A 20144-nucleotide genomic window follows, 5' to 3' on the forward strand; every position below is an offset into this window, starting at 1 on the left:
ACGAATAGCTCTAAAGAAATTAATGTATAAAAAGTTGAGGAGCAATTCCACTCTGTGAAGGTGGATGGCCAGCGGAGCTGTAGCACATCTCACAGGGTTAGACAAGGGCACGTGTATTTATTTCCATCATTTGGTCATGGTATAGCGATGATAACTTAGTGATTACTGTGATATGCACTGATTCGTTCGATTACACGCTTAGACAGATTCTTGGACAAAGTTAAACCTATACACGACCGTTGTCGAGTAGTTGAGTGACTTGGATTGCTCTGGCACTTAAAACCAAACTCTTCTAACACAAACTGAGTGTACCATATATTGTCTGGTTTGGAACTGTCCACGTTGAAGTCTCCAACGATGGTCACAGGGGTCGTGTCATCATGGCTAAACCATGCAATGTGCGTGGTCATGAACTTCTCGATATCACACTTGGGTGTGCCTGGAGATGTATACGAAGTGAATAGCACAATTCCGTCTTTCGTTTGCACGGCACAGATATCCCAGTCGGTGGCATTGTCCTCTTCCTAGTCTAGAGTATATAGTCGTACGTACATTTTGTCCTTTGCATATATGGCAATACCTACTGTTCGTGAGTCTATGTACTGTTCACAAGTGGTTACAGTATACCCATCGGCTTGAAACAATGCACCTTGATTTATTATTATTATTATTATTATTATTATTATTATTATTATTATTATTATTATTATTATTATTATTATTATTATTATTATTATTATTATTATTGGAGTGCTTGAAGCCTGCTTCACCTCCACCGCGGGTCGACCTGCTATTGCACTACCTCCGTGATCGGCCCAAACTTTTGCCGACGGACACAACACATGCATTGAGGGTTAGAAGTATATATAGGCTGTGGGCTGCTTTGGCCAGGAAACGTTGCGTCCTGTCTAGCCTGAACGCGACGCCGTTGTACACACGGACGTTGGTGTTCCCGTCGCCACTTATCGTGTTCACGCTGTTCTTCGGGAGTCTTAACTATGCATGGATTTTCCATAACGCTATCACGATACAAATGAATTCAGTTGCTAGGCGGGTTCTTCTACTACATATGAATGTGTAGTTACGTCAGTCCCTGCTTCGTATGCTACCGTTGCCGCTTCCCGACAACTGCTTCTTATGCAGCCATAATTTTTACCAGGGAAAGCCTGCGGCGAACGCTATGCGCGAAGGCGAACTTTCTGGTTCTTTCTTTCTTTTCTTTTTCTTTAACGGTGAAGCTGTATACATCTACCCCGCAATGCATTTGTCGTGTCCATGGGCAAAAATAACCTCTTTCGTCGGCCGATGCCGGAGGTAGGTAAATAGTAGGCTAAAATTGAAGCGAAAAGTGCGCATATCCTTTCGAATCACACATACAGCGTATACCACATAAGACGTTTCGATAAAGAAAAGCATAAAAAACGTCTCCTTTCAAGATGACGGGTGATAAGGCGGTAGTTAGCAATGGGAAGCGCAGAATGATTGATAACGTCATCCGTTTGTAAAAGAGGGCTTGACTTTAATACCCATATAAAATATAAAATGCTAGTTTGTGACAGCACATGTGCTGCAGTTTGTAACGCAGGACCTGACGTTACTACATTACACATATATCTATAAAGAGGACCCACCTAGTACGGCATTGTATTTGTCCTGCGACAGTGCTATGAGAAGGCCACGTATATTGAGGACTTCCGAAGAGCAGCGTGCCTACGAGGAGCGGCGAAGAGAACAGATACGACAATGTGAGCAACGCGGCGTCGTCTTTCTGCCGTGGATGAACACCCTGTCCAGGCAAAGGTCCAGGACGCTCAGCACAAGCGCGACAGGATGATGATGAATGTCGTGAAGCCCAAAACGCGGCCAAGCGACGAAGGTACACCGATTGTTTCAAGGGTGCAAACTCTAAATTTGAGAACAAATTTCGCAACGCAGAAGTTGGATTTAGTTGCTCCTTGTGTGGTCGACTGTGGTTCCAGGTTAAGTGCATTTCAGTTGTCTCTGGACCACTCTTTGTAGGTACACGTAGTAGCAGCGCAAGCGAAGTCGCAGGCCATTGAAATATCTATGGCTAATAATTAGGTAAAGTGCGTGTGAATGTTGCCACGTGAAGAATTTCAAGCCACGTCGTAATGGATAATCGTTCTAGGTGTGGTTTACAGCTTCGCTGTGCAACCGCCTTCACAGCGTAGACTGGAGCCCAAGTTTCCTTACAGCGGAGCTGTTATTAGCTATATATACATTCTGGCAGTTTGTGCGCGTTGGGAAGAAAAAAAAATGGCAGCCACTCCATAACTAAAAGAGCTAAAGCACAAAGCAAAAGCGTACAGTCGGGTATGCCCCAGCTGCGTTTAATCGCGAGAAGTGTCGAAACGTATTGTGATAAAAGAAATATCATAATATCGTAAAAGTATCCTAAACCGGAATGGACACTGTTTAGTATGGATTGCGGTTTGACGTCACGGGCTCTACAGGCAAAACCTTATCTCAGTTCCCTTCCACCCAAGGACCGGTGAGGGTTGATAAGGGTGAGATCAAGTCTGATAAGGTTGATAGGAACCGATAAGAGTTTGTAAGGTTGATAAGGAAAGATAAGGGTTGATATAGATCGGATCGATTGCGATAAGTTTGATAACGACAGACAAGGGTCGGACCGAGTCTGATAAGGTTGATAACTGAAAAGGGTTGATAAGGGTCGGACCTAGTTCGATAAGGTAGATAACGACCGAAAGGGGTTGATAAGGGTTTATATTGGTCGGATCAAGTTTGATTCGATTGATAGTGACACCGGGCTGCATGGAGATAAGCAGGTGGCACAATACTTACGCATACTTAAGACAACGCTAATGGAGTTCCGGCCGTAATTTTTTTCTGATGCTGCTACAGCCTGGCCCACTACACCTCGACATAAGAAAGTATAGCGTACGCTCTGCGCTAAGCAGCGCACGTTTATTAGTTTTAGTTGGCCTGCGAGACCTTCCGATCTCAGAGGCCATATGTCATTGTCGCGGCTATCTCCCAACTTTGCCAATAGGTGACGCTGACATCTCGGAGGTTTCCGGCTAGGATGCAGAACTTGCGCCCACGCGAAACAAAGGGAAAAGCCACATCATAATCATCATCATTTCTTTCTCGAAGTTTATCTGACATCTCGAAGGTAACAATTCTAGTCCATCAGCAGGTCTACTCGAAGAGGCGGATAATACTTGCACAAGAATTGACATGCATAATCGACTAATTAAAGAAAAGTTCACTAATTGTGTTTTTAACTAATTACCTTATAGCACATATTGGAATTTACCAATTCTAGCCGGGGAGTTTGCTAGGCAGATCCACTTGGAACGAATTCTCAGGATGACACCAGTTTCGAGACATTAATTTCCGAGAGCTTTGCGAAGAAATGCATTGGCGTTCCAGTTACTTTTGTGCTTCAATTCATAAAACGACGTTTACTTAAGAAATTAAGTGGAACGACAGTGCATTTTTACCGCAAGTTTGACGGCGGGTATCTCGTAAATGGTGTCATCCACAAATGTGTCTTGCAGTCTCACCCGTAAGAATTTGTAAATTGCAATATGTGCCATAAGGTAATTAGTTAAAAACTTAGTTAGTTTTTGTTGATTAGACGATTATGAATTTCAACTTCTGGTGGAAGTAATGTCCGCCTCTTCGAGTAAACCAGCTCATGGACTAGAACTGGGCTATCTGCCACAGGAAATATTTAAAGATTTTGAAATTGTTTGCTGAAACACCCGGTATGTTAGCTAAAGAAGCAGAAAGAGCTCGTCTGAGGGCGTAGACTAAACATGCTGCGTAGTCTGTGGCGTGGATGGTTCCACGTGACCTGGTTGCAAGTATATATATATATACATATATATATATATATGCTAGCAAGAAAAGTAGGAAGCTACCTAAAAAGAAAGGGGTCAGACAAGGAGACACAATCTCTCCAATGCTATTCACTGCGTGCTTGGAAGAAGTATTCCAGCTATTAAACTGGGAAGACTTAGAAGTAGGGATCGACGGCGAATAGTTCAGCAGCCTTCGGTTTGCTGATGACATTGTTCTATTCAGCAACACTGCAAACGAGTTACAACAAATGATTGAGGACCTTAACAGAGAGAGTGTAATATATGCAGAAGAACAAAGATAGTGATGAACAGTGGCGTAGCAACAGGGGGGGCCGGGGGTCCGTGGGCCCCGGGTGCAAGGGGCCAGTGGGGGGGGGGGGGGGGGTGTAATATACGTCTGAAGACACCCGGAAGTTGATATCCTCGCCTTCCTCGACTACAGCCGGGGGGGGGGGGGGACAGAAGACCCATGGGCCCCGGGTGCCAGACGACCTAGCTACGCCACTGGTGATGAATAACCGGGCAAGGGAACAATCTGAGTTCAAGATGGCCAGTCAGCCTCTAGAGTCTGTGAAGGAGTACGTTTACCTAGGCTAATTAATCACAGCGAGCACTGATCATGAGAAGTAAATTCATAGAAGAATAAAAATGGGTTGGTGCACATACGGCAGACATTCTCATGTGCTAACGGAAAGCTTACCATTATCATTGAAGACGAAATTGTACAGTCAGTGCATCTTACCGGTGCTGACATATGTGGCAGAGACTGGGAGACTGACAAAGAAGCTGGAGAACAAGTTCAGGACCGCGCAAAGTGCGATGGAGCGAAGAATGATAGGCATAACTTTAAGAGACAGAAAGAGAGCGGCATGGATCAGAGAGCAAACGGGTATAGACGATATTCTAATAGACATTAAGAAAAAGAAAATGGCGCTGGACAGGTCACGTAATGCGTAGGTTAGATAACCGGCGGACTATCAGGGTTACAGAATGTGTACTAAGAGAAGGGAAGCGCAGTCCAGGACGGCAGATGACTAGGTGGGGCAATGAAATTGGGAAATTCGCGATTAATAGTTGTAATCGGTTGGCGCAGGACAGGGGTAATTGGAGATCGCAGGGAGAGGCCTTCGTCCTGCAGTGGGCATAAGATAGGCTGATGATGCTTATGATTATGATAATGATAGCAACACCTTCGGATAGGCGACAGGCTTGGCGATCTCTCCGAGCGAGTTTTCCAACTGACCGCGCCTATAGTAAAGTTGGCCCCAAACTGTAAAACCGAAGTCATATGAATATTACAAGGGGTGGCGAAAGCTGTAACGAAAGAACGATTTCTGTTTCGGGTTTCACCCGTCTACGATAGTACATTAACCAAAGAATAACAAACAAAACAGTGGTTAGCACAGAATAACTTTGTTTTGTGTTTAAAGGATACTGACATGATGTTGACGATACGTTTTTATCGTTAACTGAAGGTCTTGTGCTTTGAACCCTAGAAAAAATACTGACAAGTCTCAGATGGTCATGAATAACTTAGCATAACAGCTTTCCTACGGTCAGTTGCGGTTTCATTTCCCAGGAGGATACTGTGTCGTAACGTAACCACATTCACGTGGGAGCAGGATATTGCAATGTTTTGAAGGGCCTCTTCCGAAATTCTCCCTTTGTTAAAATTTCGGATAGCTAATTGGTTGTCACATAATATTACTCCCGCTTTTGTACCCGCACAAGCGAGCGCGACTGCAAGCTCCTCGGCTGTACGGGCGTACCTCGTGCACTTGGAGCACGCTATCTTAACGCACCTGTCGCCATCGACCACGGCGGCATCCACGTACGCTACTTTATGCGCCGGTGTGTTTTTAAGTTTATTACTAGAGCCTTAGCCCTGTGATCTCTCCTCTCTTTGTTGTAGATAGGACGCATATTATTCGGTAGGGGGGGGAGGGGGCGATTCGGAAGCGTTTACGCACGTCCAACGGAATGTCCTTCTTGTCAGTCGGGGCACCCCTGTCGCATTGGATTCCTACCCATTCCATGAGTTTTCTCCCTGTCTTAGACTATATTTGTAGAGGCGAGGCTAGCGCCTCTCACCACTGCAATAGGCAGCCCTCACGGTGCAAAACGGGCACAAGAAGGTAATCTCGAATGGCTTGAGTTCAGCCAACGTGACATGCTTAGATGGCGGCGGAAAGCCGTTGAAGATTGTCCGTACGGATGGCTGCGGATCATCTTCTAATACCAGTGGGCCATTCCACGCCAAACGTGCCAGCCGAAAACTTAAGAGCAAAGTGTGATCTAGAAGGAAAAGAAGAATATAAATGAATATAATTCAGTGTAAGCAGAAATTTCATCTCAGTACTTTAGAAACACTGTGTCTTGCTATGGACATTCTTTTGTGCGGCGCCGATCTTATATTTATTATATTAATTATGTGGAGAAAAAGGACAATACGGAGAAGTTTCCACATATCTATAAAAACTTCACATTCGTTCCTATTCCTGGCAGTTTTGTGTTCAAATAATTGGATAAAAAATTTAGGCATGCAACAACCACAAAATATTGGAGAAAAATTATCCCACAATAGCGAAACTTGCATTTGTCTCGCCTTTTCACCTGTAAATACGGGCCATCTCAGTGATGTATGTAGTATACTGGATAAAGATGGCCGATCTAAAATTATGACAGGTTGCCCGTTTCACAGAGGGACATTTAAAAATTTGTTTCCGAAAGTTCGATCGGAGTAATTTTTGCTTTAGGAGAGGAAAAAGTTTAGTCGCAACTTCATGTGATACGGCGCCATTTACTATCAGTGCATCTTCTCCGCAATACACGCATCGGGTGGCAGGAGGCTTTGTGCACTCACCGCGTTTTCGTTAGCAGGGCGTTGCAGAGGCACCCGAGAACGCTGTGCCGCCGTTTGTCGAGCAATTCCCCGCTACTGCATCGATGAGCATAGTCCGCGGTCCGAGAAAGTGAGGCCGTGCTCTTACTATATCTAGCCTGATTCGATTATTTATTTTCAATTCATTGTTCCAATAATCGCATAACCGTACTCATTTCGTCAATATAGCCTTGCAAGTACTTATACCTCCGTACAAGTACAGAACCAAATAAAAATGAAGAAAAGAAAACAGGGGGGCAACATTTACTTGCCGGCCCCTCTCGGCCGAGAAGTGAAAAAACGTTCCGGAACCGAAGCTCTCGCATTCACCTTTTCAAGAGGCGCTTGCCCCCACTCCCCTCGCCTTCGTTTCCAAGATGCCCACTTCACAGTTCGAAACAGCGTTCGAGAAACACGCCGAGCATCTCGGGGGGAAAGCTAATATCCGCGACCAAAGCGGAGAGCAAACAGGTCGCGCACCAGCAGACGGCGCCTGTCACTCTGCCTTCGTCTTCGCGATAACGAAGTCGTTTCAGCGCCCAACGCGGCAGGCGGGCCGCGCAGAGCGAACAAGAGGCGCCCCGAGTCGGGGCTTGACCGCGGGAGGCCGCGCGGCCGCGATGAGTGGCCAGCTCCGGCGCCGACCGTGTTTGCCTGCCTGCGTCCCCGTCGGACACGCAAGGCACGTCGCGAGAAGGTACGGCACCGTCGGCATTCGCTCGCTACTGAAAAGCGCGCTCGAGTTGGCCGAAGCCGTACCCGCGAAGGAGGCTTTGCAGCTGCTTAACGAATGCTTGACGTTGGGGGAAACAAAATTATGGGGTTTTATACGTGCCAAAACCACTTTCTGATTACGAGGCACGCCGTAGTGGGGGACTGCGGATTAATTTTGACCACAAGGGGATCTTTAACGTGCCCCTAAATATAAGTAGTACGCGGGTGTTCTCGCATTTCGCCCCCATCGAAATGCGGCCGCCGTGGCCGGGATTCGATCCCGCGTCCTCGTGCTCAGTGCTTAACGTTGGGAATATCTGTGGACCTGCTAACGGCACAACGTCCATTGCAGCGAAACAGCCTTCTTGGCGAACAACGGTCGCGTGGATTCCACGGCATCGCCCTCGTGCTCACGCGCGTACAACGTCCGTAGCAGAACGTTCCCCTGGCATTGAACGCGTCGGCATCGATGTGCCCGGAAAAGCATTCTAGGACCGCTCCTCTCCGGTGGTTACGTCAGCGATCTCTTATTGCGTAACACCGAATCTTTCTCTCGTACGTTACGCGAGCGACACCGCAGTGTTCACAGTGGGTGCAACAGCCGAACGGAGTCTGCAACGAGGCGGCGTTGCGTGACTTCTTCACCTGTAACAAAAACAAACTATCTTACTGCAAACACAAAAAAAGAAGAAAAAAAGTTGTTCCCGCACCAAAAGTAACCCTTGTCACTCATATGACAGCAGTATAGTAGAGAGCATCGAAGTGTTGGGAGTTTATTTCTCTGCTAATTGGAACGATCATGTAAAGGAAGGTAATCGAGATTGTGCAATATAATCGATATAATCCTTATGGCAGAAATTTAGCAAACGCTACCGCATTTGCTAAATTATATATATATATATATATATATATATATATATATATATATAAATGATTTATTTATTTCGAAAATTACATACAAATACGAGCCTGCCCAAGCCAACAATGGGCTTGTGGGGCAGCGCTCGGCAGAATGGAGCAAGCCAGGGAGCGGCACAGTAAATCAGTTATGTACAAAACTCAAAAATAAAACTAAAGAAAGAAAGAAAGAAAGAAAGGAAGAAAAGAAACCAAATTACACATACAAATCAAAAATGTAAGATTTAACTTCTTTCCGTGTGCTGGAAGATAAAACTTTTTCTGGCAGGTCATTTAATACATCAGGTACATAGAAGGCACGGACACGTTTGCCATATCTTGTCCTTACTCTTGGTAAGGTAAAGCGGTCACGTGTACGTAATGCTCTGGCGGGGACATACGGGAGGCAGAACTCATTGTTCCATATATACAAAAGGATTACCGTTTCTTTGAATAACAGCCTGAACGAGGGCATGTGCGAGCATGAAAAAAGACTGGAATTGTTAGTAATGTGCACACCATACATCACCGCCCGAATTATGGATTTTAGTAAAGAATCAACTTTATTGCGCCAAAACACTGAACAGAAATAAAAAGAACAGATTCCATATCTTAGCACACTGTACGCTAATGCATGTGCTATTGTTTTCCTTACGTAAATTGGGCATAGTGCTTTAATAGAATGCAGTAGGCAGGCTATTTTGCGCAGCCTTTCACAAACGTTAGCCAAGTGAGTGTTCCAGGACATGTTAGAATCGAAATGAACACCGAGATAATTGACACTTGAGAGGTATGGAATAGGAGAGCAAGAGCAATTGTTACACAGAGGAGAATGAAGAAACAGTGGAGTGATGACAGGAATAGATTTCAGTGGATCGTGAAAACATACTAATTTAGTTTTATTCTGGTTAATAGAAATTAAGTTTTTACGGTACCAAGTGATACCATTTGTAGTGTCAGTTTGTAATTCCGCAACGGCTTGATGGTAATTAGTGTGACGAGATACTAAAAGCGTGTCATCTGCGTATTGAAACACCCGACAGCGAAAAATTGCTTGACTGAGATCATTAACGTACAAGTTGAATAAAAGGGGAGCTAAAATCGACCCTTGGGGAACTCCAGCGCTCAACTGTCTAGGTTTGCTTTTAATATTTCCGAGAACTACTACTTGAATTCGACCGTGCAAATAATTCTTAAGGAAAGATATATATATATATATATATATATATATATATATATATATATATATATATATAATTACTATAATTATTATATACACTGTTCGGACAGCTATTTGTTAGCATTGCGTTCCAGTCATAGTGGGAAACTAGTCGGTCAAAATTAAAGTAATCAAATATTTCAATATATTGGGATTCTTTACATTGGGATTGCTGGGAACTTGGGAATGAAAGCTGGCATCCTATAAAATAGTGGTCTGCCAGCTTTTTCGTCACTCGGACGGAACTGATATTTGAAAAATCTATTGAACGGACCATCACGTGGTCAATACAGGAAGTCACAACACGAGACAAAAGAAGCTCCTCTCGTGTAGCCTGGTTAATAAACGACTCAATACCATAGTCAGCTAAGATGTTCAAGTAATTCGTAAATAATTGCTTAACTACCCCATTGTTAATTATTATTATTATTATTATTATTATTATTATTATTATTATTATTATTATTATTATTATTATTATTATTATTATTATTATTATTATTATTATTATTATTATTATTATTATTGTTGTTGTTATTGTTATTATTATTGTTATTATTATTGTTATTGTTATTATTATTATTATTATTATTATTATTATTATTATTATTATTATTATTATTATTATTATTATTATTATTATTATTATTATTATTATTATTATTATATAAAGAATTCCTCAATGCATAACCAACTCACCCGAATCGCCTTCTTGAACGCCGGAAAGCAAGGAGGAAAAATAGCGTCTCATGAGGCGTGAACAGCATAGACGGACGTAGAGGGTCAGAAGACAGCAAAGAAAATTAAATCGATTGTAGTTTCGGTAAATTGACTATCTACAGTTCATTGGAACTTTCGGTAGTGTTAAAGAGGCTTTCCATAGCTGTACTGTCGGCTATGCTATCAATAATATTGCGTTAGTTCGCTACCGTTGAAGGCCTCATCGATCGCCCTTCAGCCCCTCTGCCCTTTCGTCGCTTTCGTTGCGTTATGTCGCCGCCGCTACACGAACAAAGAAGCGCAAGGAGCGCGTATAGCTGTCGGAGAGGCACACAAGTGCCTCTGGGTGAGCGAATGAAAGCAGAGCAGGGTCGGCCAGACAAACCATTCACGATGCCTGTGACGGTGCGGAGATTCGCGCCTATATCAAAGGCTCCTGCGCTGCACCCGCCGGTTGTGAGTTTGCGTTTGTCAGAACGGACAGTCTTCAGCTTAGCAGCTGTGCCAAGTGTTTCCTTCACCCGACTGCTAGCAAAGTGCTCCGACTGTAGCAGCGGCCCGCTTCGGTCCCATCCAAGGCGCGCCTCTCCCGCATTCCAGACTACGTTCAACCAGCTGCACCACGTCGATGCATTGTTTAGTTCGTCACCCATAGGGTGGGCCGTGCTCAGATGACCGAAGCGCGACAGCCGATTGACTCCGCGTCTAAAGTCCCGCTCAAAACACCGTGCTTCAAGAATGCGTGATTCTCGGTATAAAGACTTTCGTAATTTGATAACTGGTTTGGTAGAGCTCTCGTGGTTGGAATGCCACAGCACATGTCGGATCGCGAAAAAAAATTAATCCCGTGCCTTCAGCAATGCTGCGCGTCGTCTGCTTTTTAGCTTCATTGTAAGGGACAAAAGAGCAGCTTTGCATGGATTTCGCGCTGGTTTACATGTACACGGCACATTCAATACTCGTTTTCCACGTTCAAAATGAATCATTTGCTATTTAACAAGTACATAGCAAAAGAAAAATAATAATAATTTATCGAAACCATTACAAAGCTGGGGCGAGAAGACGATCTATGCAGGAAAGGTACAAAAATGCTTCATTCATAGTTTTAAAATACATACTCTTGACATTAAATAGCATAAGAGTTACATTTATTTTGCTTTGTGTTTTCACAAACTTATTTTGAAGAATGTTTCCCTTTCCTTTCTTTCCTTTTTTTCTTTTTTGCAAGCCTGCAATCTCGCCAATTCCTGTAGCGTAGCGTAATTTTCTGCCGCCGGATCACGGCTCAGAATAAACGCACGCGGCACAAATGCTAAGCTCGTAGTAATAGACACTAGAGAGTTTTAGAATAGGGGCCCCAACGTTTTGGGGCCCCAAAGAAATAGCGTCGAAGCCACTGCGCATGTGCAAGACGCAAACTCCGTTTGGGTTTTGCGTTGGGAACGCTATTTCACCGATTTAGCGGGAGCCCAAATAGCGTCCCCAAAAGCTTTGCGTCGGCAAACATGGCGGCACCCATCGGAGCGACGGCTCTAACCTAGCGCAAAATTCAGTTCGATTTGCGGTAACGCGTGAAGTTCGCAAGCTAGGAGAAGTGACTGCGGTTATCGCTTTCTCTTAACTAGCGTGTGTTATGAAGATTGACTCATTAGGCGCCGCTTATTTTGAATTCGATTGTGGATTTTATGGCTCGTAGGCCTAACGCGGCTAAGCTTGGCTGGTGAAGGCTAGTAAAGTTGGTTGCTCAAAACGTTTGGTAAGTGGGAGAAGGAGAAAGATAGGGCCAGTGCGAAGAGTCATGGTCTGACGAAGACATGCGTAATCTTTCTTGAATATAATCAAGGCTTTTTTTTACCATTATTTAGTTTTGTCCCCGTGTGCTTTATCCGCTGTTATTCGAGCCCTAAGGTTTAAAGTTGTAGCATCATCGTTCAATTCGAAAACTACTACAAGGTCATTTGTGTACAAAGGCAAAATTGTAGCAGCCGTCATCGCCTTCCATCGTTCCCACGTGCTTCCCCTTTCCTTCTTTCAAGCAGAATCAAAATGCTGCTTTCGTCTTTTTCGGGGCCTTAGACGCTTTATCGCTTCGGCATTGCTCAGTCAGCAGCATGCATTTGCACCGTCATGCGATAAGAACCGCATGCCCAGATACCAACACCAGGCATAACGCCCTGTCGCGGGCCAGTCTTGCTGCAGCCAACCTTGTTCAGCCATCGCACCATTGATCAGCACAATAACAATGCGCAAACGCCCAGTCACGTTGTATCTTTTTTTTAATATTTCGCGGGCTTTCTTTGGAACGCGGAAGAAAGGACCACGTGAGATATATCGTGTTGGAAACAATTTATTGTTTCTCAAGGTGCTCTACAACTTTGTGTGTCACACTTGGGGTCTGCAGTCAATACTTAAAAAGTTGATTAATTAAACATAACTGATCCGCTGGTTAAGGGGGAAATAAAAAATAGCCTGAGTAACTCTAGGCCAGTGCCAACATTATGCGTTCGGTTCAACTCGCGTCCAGAGTGCCTTTCATTTTTAAAACTTTGGCTCAAGTTATGTGAGACAACCTGTATGCTGGCGGGCAGCCGTCGCGGCAGTCCCGCGAGAATTGAGGAACCTTATACGCAGTTATCAATTAACATGCACTCGATAAGGAGCATTCATACTATACAGTAGGAATGCTCCTTTTTGAAATCATGAAGGTGTCGCCGCTCCTCGATAGGGTAAACTACACCCGCTGAACGCGAGTGCCAAACTAGCTATCTGGCCGTTCCTGGTGACATCAGCCGCCTCGTGGTCACGTGACTGAAGCGGTCGCTCTCGTTGGACTCGTCTCTCGGCGGCATGCCGCGAGAAATAGCTCCGAGAGCCGTCACTCGCACGGCCGCTTCCGCGGTACGCGTTTTTCCTCAAGTGTGGCCGTGCCTTTACAAAACAACTCTGCAGTCTTCTGAGCTGCAGAAATGCAGGCCAGGAGCACATGTCAGGAGAGAGCAATTATTCATATCTATCGGAGCTTCTAGCCTTATATAAGCCTGTGCGAACTACACGGAGGCGAGCACGATGACGATGTCGTGTATACTTCTGACAAAGGTGTCTTCTAGCACAGAAAGGAGATCTGCTTGGGTCTGTCGGTGTCATGGAGTCTCGTGTGTGATCAAATAAACACAGCTGCCGCGTGTATACAGCGCTGATCTACCACAAAGCCATGGTGTCGAGTTCAGATCAAACACCTCTTGATCGAACAAGGATGCCATGTTGATTAGCGGCTCTTCGAAAGTGAGTTAAGTTCGACATCGTGTATATCACACTAGCAAACTTCTGACCTAAGGCTTTCCACGGTATTTGCAATTGAGAAGCAACATAGCATGCGCACAACGCGGGAAGGGCGATTCAGTAATTGTTTAAGGAATAAGAGATATTGGAGCCACAATATAGGTTTAGATTGTTCACTGTGTGGCTTAGTAAGCGCCGCTGCTCATTTGAATGCGTCAGGTTGTAAAAAAAAAAAGTTTTCACCTTTCCTTTTTTTTTTTCAGATGAAACTTTTCGCTTCTTCTCTGACCGCGCTCGCCCTCCCCTTCCTAAAGAAATCACGGCAGAGCCCGGTCGCACAATAATAGTCGTCGGCAATGCGATTAGCATTCAAGCAACGTAGCGCGACACATGCTATTTAAGCTTTATCAACCGGGTATGCTGCAGTGAAACGACTTGTTCGTGCTGCAGAGATTGTATGGGCACGAGCGTACAATGAGAAATGGCGTAACTGCGTACACATTACGCTTACTCATGCATTGAAAAAAGAAAAGCTAGCATATGTTACAGCTAGTGGAGGTTAGAGTTACTGGATAGGCTTCCTTTATAGGGAGCCTATGAGCCTGTAATGTAGCGGGCCCGTTTGCCCTGCAGTGGGTGTTTGGGCAGAGTATACATACATCGCTGCGCTCCACACGGAGACGGCCGCGCTTCGCCGTGGTCGAAGGGGTACAGTGAACCGCCGTTGCGTATCCCTCCGTTTTGCGGCCCGAGTCTCTTCACGACATTTCTGCCTGTCGAACGCAGAGGCCGCAAAGCTGATCTAGCGTGAAATTTCTGCAACAGTTTGCACACTTGTATGTTTCAGTTTGTCAAATCATACCTATCTGTGACATGGTGATCGAGCTCTCTCAAGCGCGACCACTCCTGCTTGCACAGATGGACTGCCGAGCCTCACCTACATACCTGAACGTCGAGTGCGAGGCTAAATTTACCTCCGACTGCGCCATGCATGGCGCTACAACGATGCTATCTGCGCACGCAAAACATGCATGATCGAGTAATGACTTTTCTTTCTCTGTGTGTCTGCCGATGCCAAAGTGGCCGTAGAGCGGTCGCAAAGATAGCAGCGATAGCAATACCACATGTTCTAGTTACATGCGATTTTAGTAAGCGACCCCCTCTGACCAAACTGAAAAACGTTTCATCTTCAAAAAAGAAAGAAAGAAGCCGCCTTAGAACGCCGCTTTGGGGGAAGAAGTGAAAGACGCTGCGCCACATCTTCGTCTGAATCACGACACTTCCGTGGAACCATTGCGAATGTGGCAGCAATTGCAGTTTCCAAACGCACTTTTCCAGTTGGTGCTTTACACGTGGTTCAAATTAAAGAACCACAGACAGTTGAAATTACCTGGAACTGTCTAGTACACAGCGTCCGGCACTGTCTATAGTGCACATACCTTTGCAACGTGAACCCTCGATAAGTATTAAACCGATTTCTCTTCATTCGGAAAACACCAATATTCACGCCCAGATATTCAAGCCCAGAGCGTGTATCAGGCATGTTCGTATGAAAAATGGGACAACTGCATAGAACGCTATCGTACCACGCATGCTCCGACATCATGTTAAAAAAAAGAAAGAGAAAGGTAATCATCAATAACACGTAAACAGGTAAACTCGCGTCATCGTGCTTACAGAAAAATTCTGGAAGCAAAGCAGCACGACGACGACGCAATAAAAGCGTGTTGTCTTTGCTCGATTCGTGTTGCACGAGGCGTGTTCGACAGCGAAATAAGAAGCGTGCCGCGCATACCATTCTGATGGCTGGTGCACTGGCTCCGGGCTTTCGTTGAAGTGGCCCACCGAGTCCTGGTCTTGGGCATGTCCAAGCACGTGTTGAGCGAAGCAGCACGCGTATTGTGACTGCCGGCCGCGTCGTGGCAATTTCACGCACCTGACGCACGCTCGCGCCCCTCTTGTCCTAAACAAGGCGGACGCGTTTCCGGCGAATGCGCGTGGTGGAGGGGACTGGTTTCATGCGCCAGGAAAGATCGGCGCCATCTTCTGCTGCTCTTGGGGGTGCTATGCACGGCTCTCTTTTTGCGGAAGTCTCGCTCTTCCCCTCTCCCTAGATACGATACGACTGCGTTTAGTTGCTTCGCGTGAGTCAACTTACCACCCGTACCGATCTGCACTTTCCTGCCGCACATGAATATGGTCGCATTCATGCAAACGCGAATCGGCTCAATTGATAGTATAACTCGATAAGTCATCTCACGCGAGCTGTTTGCTCTTGATAAAACACCCAGCTACGAATAATCTTCTGGACCGTTAATAATCCCCTGAACCGGGAGAACGATCAGCCCATAAGTGAGCACCGCGAAAGTACGCTGCCCCATGTACTTGCATCCGATGGTTGTGACGCCTAGGCAGCTGCGCGCGGGTGCGTCATGGGTGACTTTGACCACTCTCGTTTATCAAGGTAACCTCCTGCACACTGAGACGCGCTCGGTCAACACACCATAGAGTTTCCTTCATAGACACCTCCAAGGCGGGTAGGCGTGACCGACAGTGGGATCGAACCTGTACGACTTCCAGCTGATAAGCACAGCAGCACACATGCTCTTCTCGGGACAAAGTCGTTTTAACGTGACGGCGCCGTACGGGCCCCGTCTCGCAGAAAAACCGGCGTCCGAGAAAAACATTCCGAACCACGCAGACCCTCCCCGTGGCGCATAGGCGTTACTGAACTAACTGAATTTCTCAAAGTAAGATGCGCCAGAAAATTCGTTAAATATTATAGCGCCGGATTGTAACTTCAATATACGAGAAACGCGGAAACCCAAGCACAAACCCCCTTTCAAGCTGCCGTTCGAGGCCTGTTTTGAAGCGCCGCGGCCCGCTCGGTTCCTTGCACCACTTAAAAAAAGAAAAAAAAAGAAAACACGAAAGCTTCTTTTCGTGCATGGCGTTCGGCGCCAGCGTTTCCCGATAAACATTATGGTTACATAAGCTACAGTTCCCGGGAAGTGTGAGAAGCAGTCGGGGATCTTTTAATGCTGTCGCGTTCCACTCTTAAAAGGCGAAGCTTACGCGCGTACTCCCAATTTTTGTTTGTTCGAACGCCTGGCGCCAGTTCTCGCGCCCTTCCCTCGTGACGCTGTGTTGATTGCACTGCCTTCGGAATCTGCCCACATTTTATGTCAGACCAACGTGATGCCGCCACAGTGGAGAGTGGTTCCAGATGGGTCCGAATTTCACAGCGAAGCTGTTTTAGGGTTCCGTGCATTTTTCTTCCGCGTGTGCAAAAACTGTGCGCCGATTCCAGAAATAGTGCAATACCGGGCCGACCCTAGTAGGAGGTGAAGCAGGCTTCAAGCACTCCGTCAACTTGCAAAAATAAGGTTAGCATCTTCCGTCCAAATAGAATCCGTATCAGATATTAAGCTGATAAGAACAGAAAGTACACTTTCGCCCGCGTCAAACATGTCTACGCGCCGTCTCTTTGCCGGCGTTCCAAGAACTTGCGTATCTCCTTTCCTTCCGCTCTCCGTCGGTGGCGGTCCCGTCGAAACGTCACGCGTGTCTAGTTTCCTCGGGTTGCTCGGGGTGGCGGTCCCGTCGTCCACGCGAATGTGTACAAAAGTCACGGTAAATGAGTTCGTACCTTTGTTCAAAATTCTCTGTCACTCACCTCCGTGTCGTGTGCTAAACAGCTTCGCTGGTCATGCGTCTTCACAGAGTGGAGTGACTCACGATTTTTCACGTGCTTTCGGGAAACGAAGTGGAGGACAGAAATGCGTTGGCTCGGGCCAGTTGTTTGGGTCGCACACAAGTGCGAATTCTTCGGCTCGATTCAGTGCGGCGAAGGTCGGTCTCGAGAGCCGGTCACAGGCGGAGCTACGGTGGCTCCCTTCTAGCCACCGTAGCGGAGCCATTCTGCTGGCTCTCTTGTTGGCTCTGCGCGTGGTTTCTCGCAGAGCGAATTGGCCGCTTGCAGTTGAAAGGGAAATCACAAGCATGAAACGGGCGTGTAAGAAGCGGACAGCACGAACAGACCCACATGCACGCGCTGGCGTCAGCCAGAGTGTGGAAAAGGCAACCACGGCTGAACAAAAGCGCTTGTGCACTCGAGCAGCTTCGTACAATAAAGTTTTCCCCCTCTCCTCTGCCGAAGGGTTTCGTGAGGGGACACGAATGAGTGGCGCGCATATCTATACAGCTGATATCGAACACTGCGCCGCGAAGGAATGCTGCATGTGGGCGTAAAGAACTACTGTATACTCATACTACTAGACTACTATATATAGACATACACGAAGCGCAGACTAACGAATGTTTAATGACAGGGAGGAAAACAAAAAGAATACGTAGCGAGAGTAAGCAAGGTGCACGGTCATATGGCTCTTTTCAAGTCGCGTGCGCATCACTTCCGTTTCTTTCGTTTTCACAAACTAGATTTCTTTGTTACCTAGTGGTATGGGCCGTGCGCTAGCACACGTGCCGTTTGATAGTACTGCAATATGGAACGCTTCGATGATTCCTCGCTGCATTTGTCGTGCGTGGCAATAACGGTGTAGCTTTTAAAAGACCTGGCTGGCAAGGACACCTCCAGCAGTGCACGTGCATCGCCACATATCGGTGACATTTTTCAGGCTTTGCAGCTGTGCTCTCCCCGCTGTCCGACTTCGCGGATCGGCGCAGCGTTCCATCACGTCTCTGAACCAGCTGGCCTGCAAGGCGTCGACGTATGCAGCTGGGGGAGGCGAAGGCAGGTTGTGTGTCCGCTTCGAAAACGCCTCCACACTGACCGGGGAACAAAAATGGGGAGCTTTCAAATTTCTGGAATCCCACTCTGTCCACAATGGCTTGTGGGCACAATGGCACAATGACCTATAGGTGCCCTGTGACTTGCACTCATGATGCACCCTGCTCGGGGGGTGCCGGGGGGAGGGTGCTAAATGTTCCGAGTAAATTGCCCTGATAGTCGCTATTCTTGTTTACTTTCCCTTAGGCTGCGCCCCTCTTCTGGCCGCTGTTCAGGTGTCCCCCGTCGCGGGTGTGGCCAGGAGAATTCTCGGGCGCGTACATGTGGTTCCTGCTTCATTCTTGAATTTATTCCCAGAAAAAAAAAAATGAGGAAATCAGCGCATGTGCAATAATATTTGGGACAGAACGAAACATCATCCCTATAAACAAACATTGTAAAACATTATATACGAGACGCACCTGTTGTCAAGATAGTTAAATTATTTTGCTGTTATATGATCAACGATCGCGCGCTCCCACATATTTTGTGCTACAATTTTCCGATCAGATATGCTCCTACACAACCTCTCGCTCCTGCTACGTTTTCTCCCGTTTGCCGACGCGAGCTTTCGCTGCATTGCATAAGTGCATGCGCATATAGTAAATTATCCGGTGGTTGTGGGAAACGCGTAGATAAGAATTATACAGGAAAAGAAGCGGAGATAAAGAAAAGACAATACTGGGAGTGAAAGAATAGATTGTACGAATGGTTCAGACCGAGAAGAATGTGAATGAAATGTAGGAGATATTAAAAAAGAAAAGGAGGATTTAACATAGCATGCGTTTCTTCCTTGGAGGAGACTTAAGGGCCAAGGTACTTAAGTTAAAGGGCCAGACAACCTCTCGGCACATGAATCGAGATAACCCCGCTCATGGAATGATTTTTTTATCGTAGTGGCTAAAACAAGCCATGTTTTCTCATTAAACGTGGATGTATGTTTTTAATGAACCACTAAAAATGACGGAAAATGACATTTCTCGCACCACGCGGGAAGTGCATAAGAGGTCCACCACGTGACTTCATATACGCGGTTCCTGGTCTTTTCAATGGTATTGAAATGCAGTATACTTTTTTATTATTATAAGTTTTTGCTCACTTACAGTGTGCAGAAAAACCTTCGTTTGTAGCAAGCAGAAAAGCGGCACTGCCTTCGCCTTCGTTTTCGATGAGTTGGCTTGGCTCGTCTATTGACGAAACAACGATGACGAGCGAGCTAGCCATGACGTATGCGCGTACTTGGGGAAAAACGCGGTACAAATATAAAAAATGTCTGTACAACAACGCGAACTTACTACGAGAGCTTTTTGTTTTCAAAAGTGGTTGAAAAGGTCAAAATGTAGGTGGTTACCCACAGTTACACTCACACCTGTGAAATGAGAACGATGGGCTGATTTCACAATTTGCGAGGCAGGCTATCGACATTGCTCTCACTTCTCATCGTTGCTAGCTGGAGGAGGGACTCTTACTTTTTTAGAGGCTGCGCAGATCGAAAAAGTCTGTTTACTAAATATCCATTCGTTTTTGGAAGTAACGGCTGCAGACACTACCGAGGGTGAGCTTTGCGCTGCGCCATAAAAAAATCGGTCTTTAGAAATCGGTTGTCAGTCCCTTTAAATTTTGCAGGACGAAGCGGAGCCTCGAAAGGCTTTAACTTTTCTTCTTATAAAGGTACTTCCCAAGAAACGGCAGACAGTCCACAGATAAGGATAGAAACATGCGCCGGGCAGCAGGCGAACAGTGCGATCCCCACGGATCCCCCCCTCTTCTTTTTTTTTTTTAAGATTTCTTCCT

The 20144-nt window shown here is 46.0% G+C and overlaps 1 protein-coding gene and 1 pseudogene across 4 annotated transcripts in view; both read right to left on the bottom strand.

Moving 5' to 3' along the window:
- The window catches only part of LOC139050945 (arginine-glutamic acid dipeptide repeats protein-like), a 75417-nt gene extending 57704 nt beyond the window's left edge, over positions 1 to 17713 (bottom strand). The window contains exon 1 of one of the 4 annotated variants that reach the window (XM_070527826.1): positions 17238 to 17713. Coding sequence is in view for 3 of the 4 variants with exons in the window: in XM_070527825.1 (XP_070383926.1) it covers positions 15357 to 15426 (70 nt within the window). In the remaining variant the exon portion in view is untranslated. Of the gene's footprint in view, positions 1 to 15356; positions 15668 to 17237 lie in introns of those variants that run through there. The other 3 variants (XM_070527825.1, XM_070527822.1, XM_070527824.1) reach the window with 3 other exon arrangements.
- On the bottom strand, positions 16852 to 17031 carry LOC139051103 (U2 spliceosomal RNA; annotated as a pseudogene).
- Positions 17714 to 20144: the final 2431 nt, after the last annotated feature.

Source organism: Dermacentor albipictus, chromosome 10, assembly GCF_038994185.2.
Source record: "Dermacentor albipictus isolate Rhodes 1998 colony chromosome 10, USDA_Dalb.pri_finalv2, whole genome shotgun sequence".
NCBI classification, from domain to species: Eukaryota; Metazoa; Arthropoda; class Arachnida; order Ixodida; family Ixodidae; genus Dermacentor; species Dermacentor albipictus.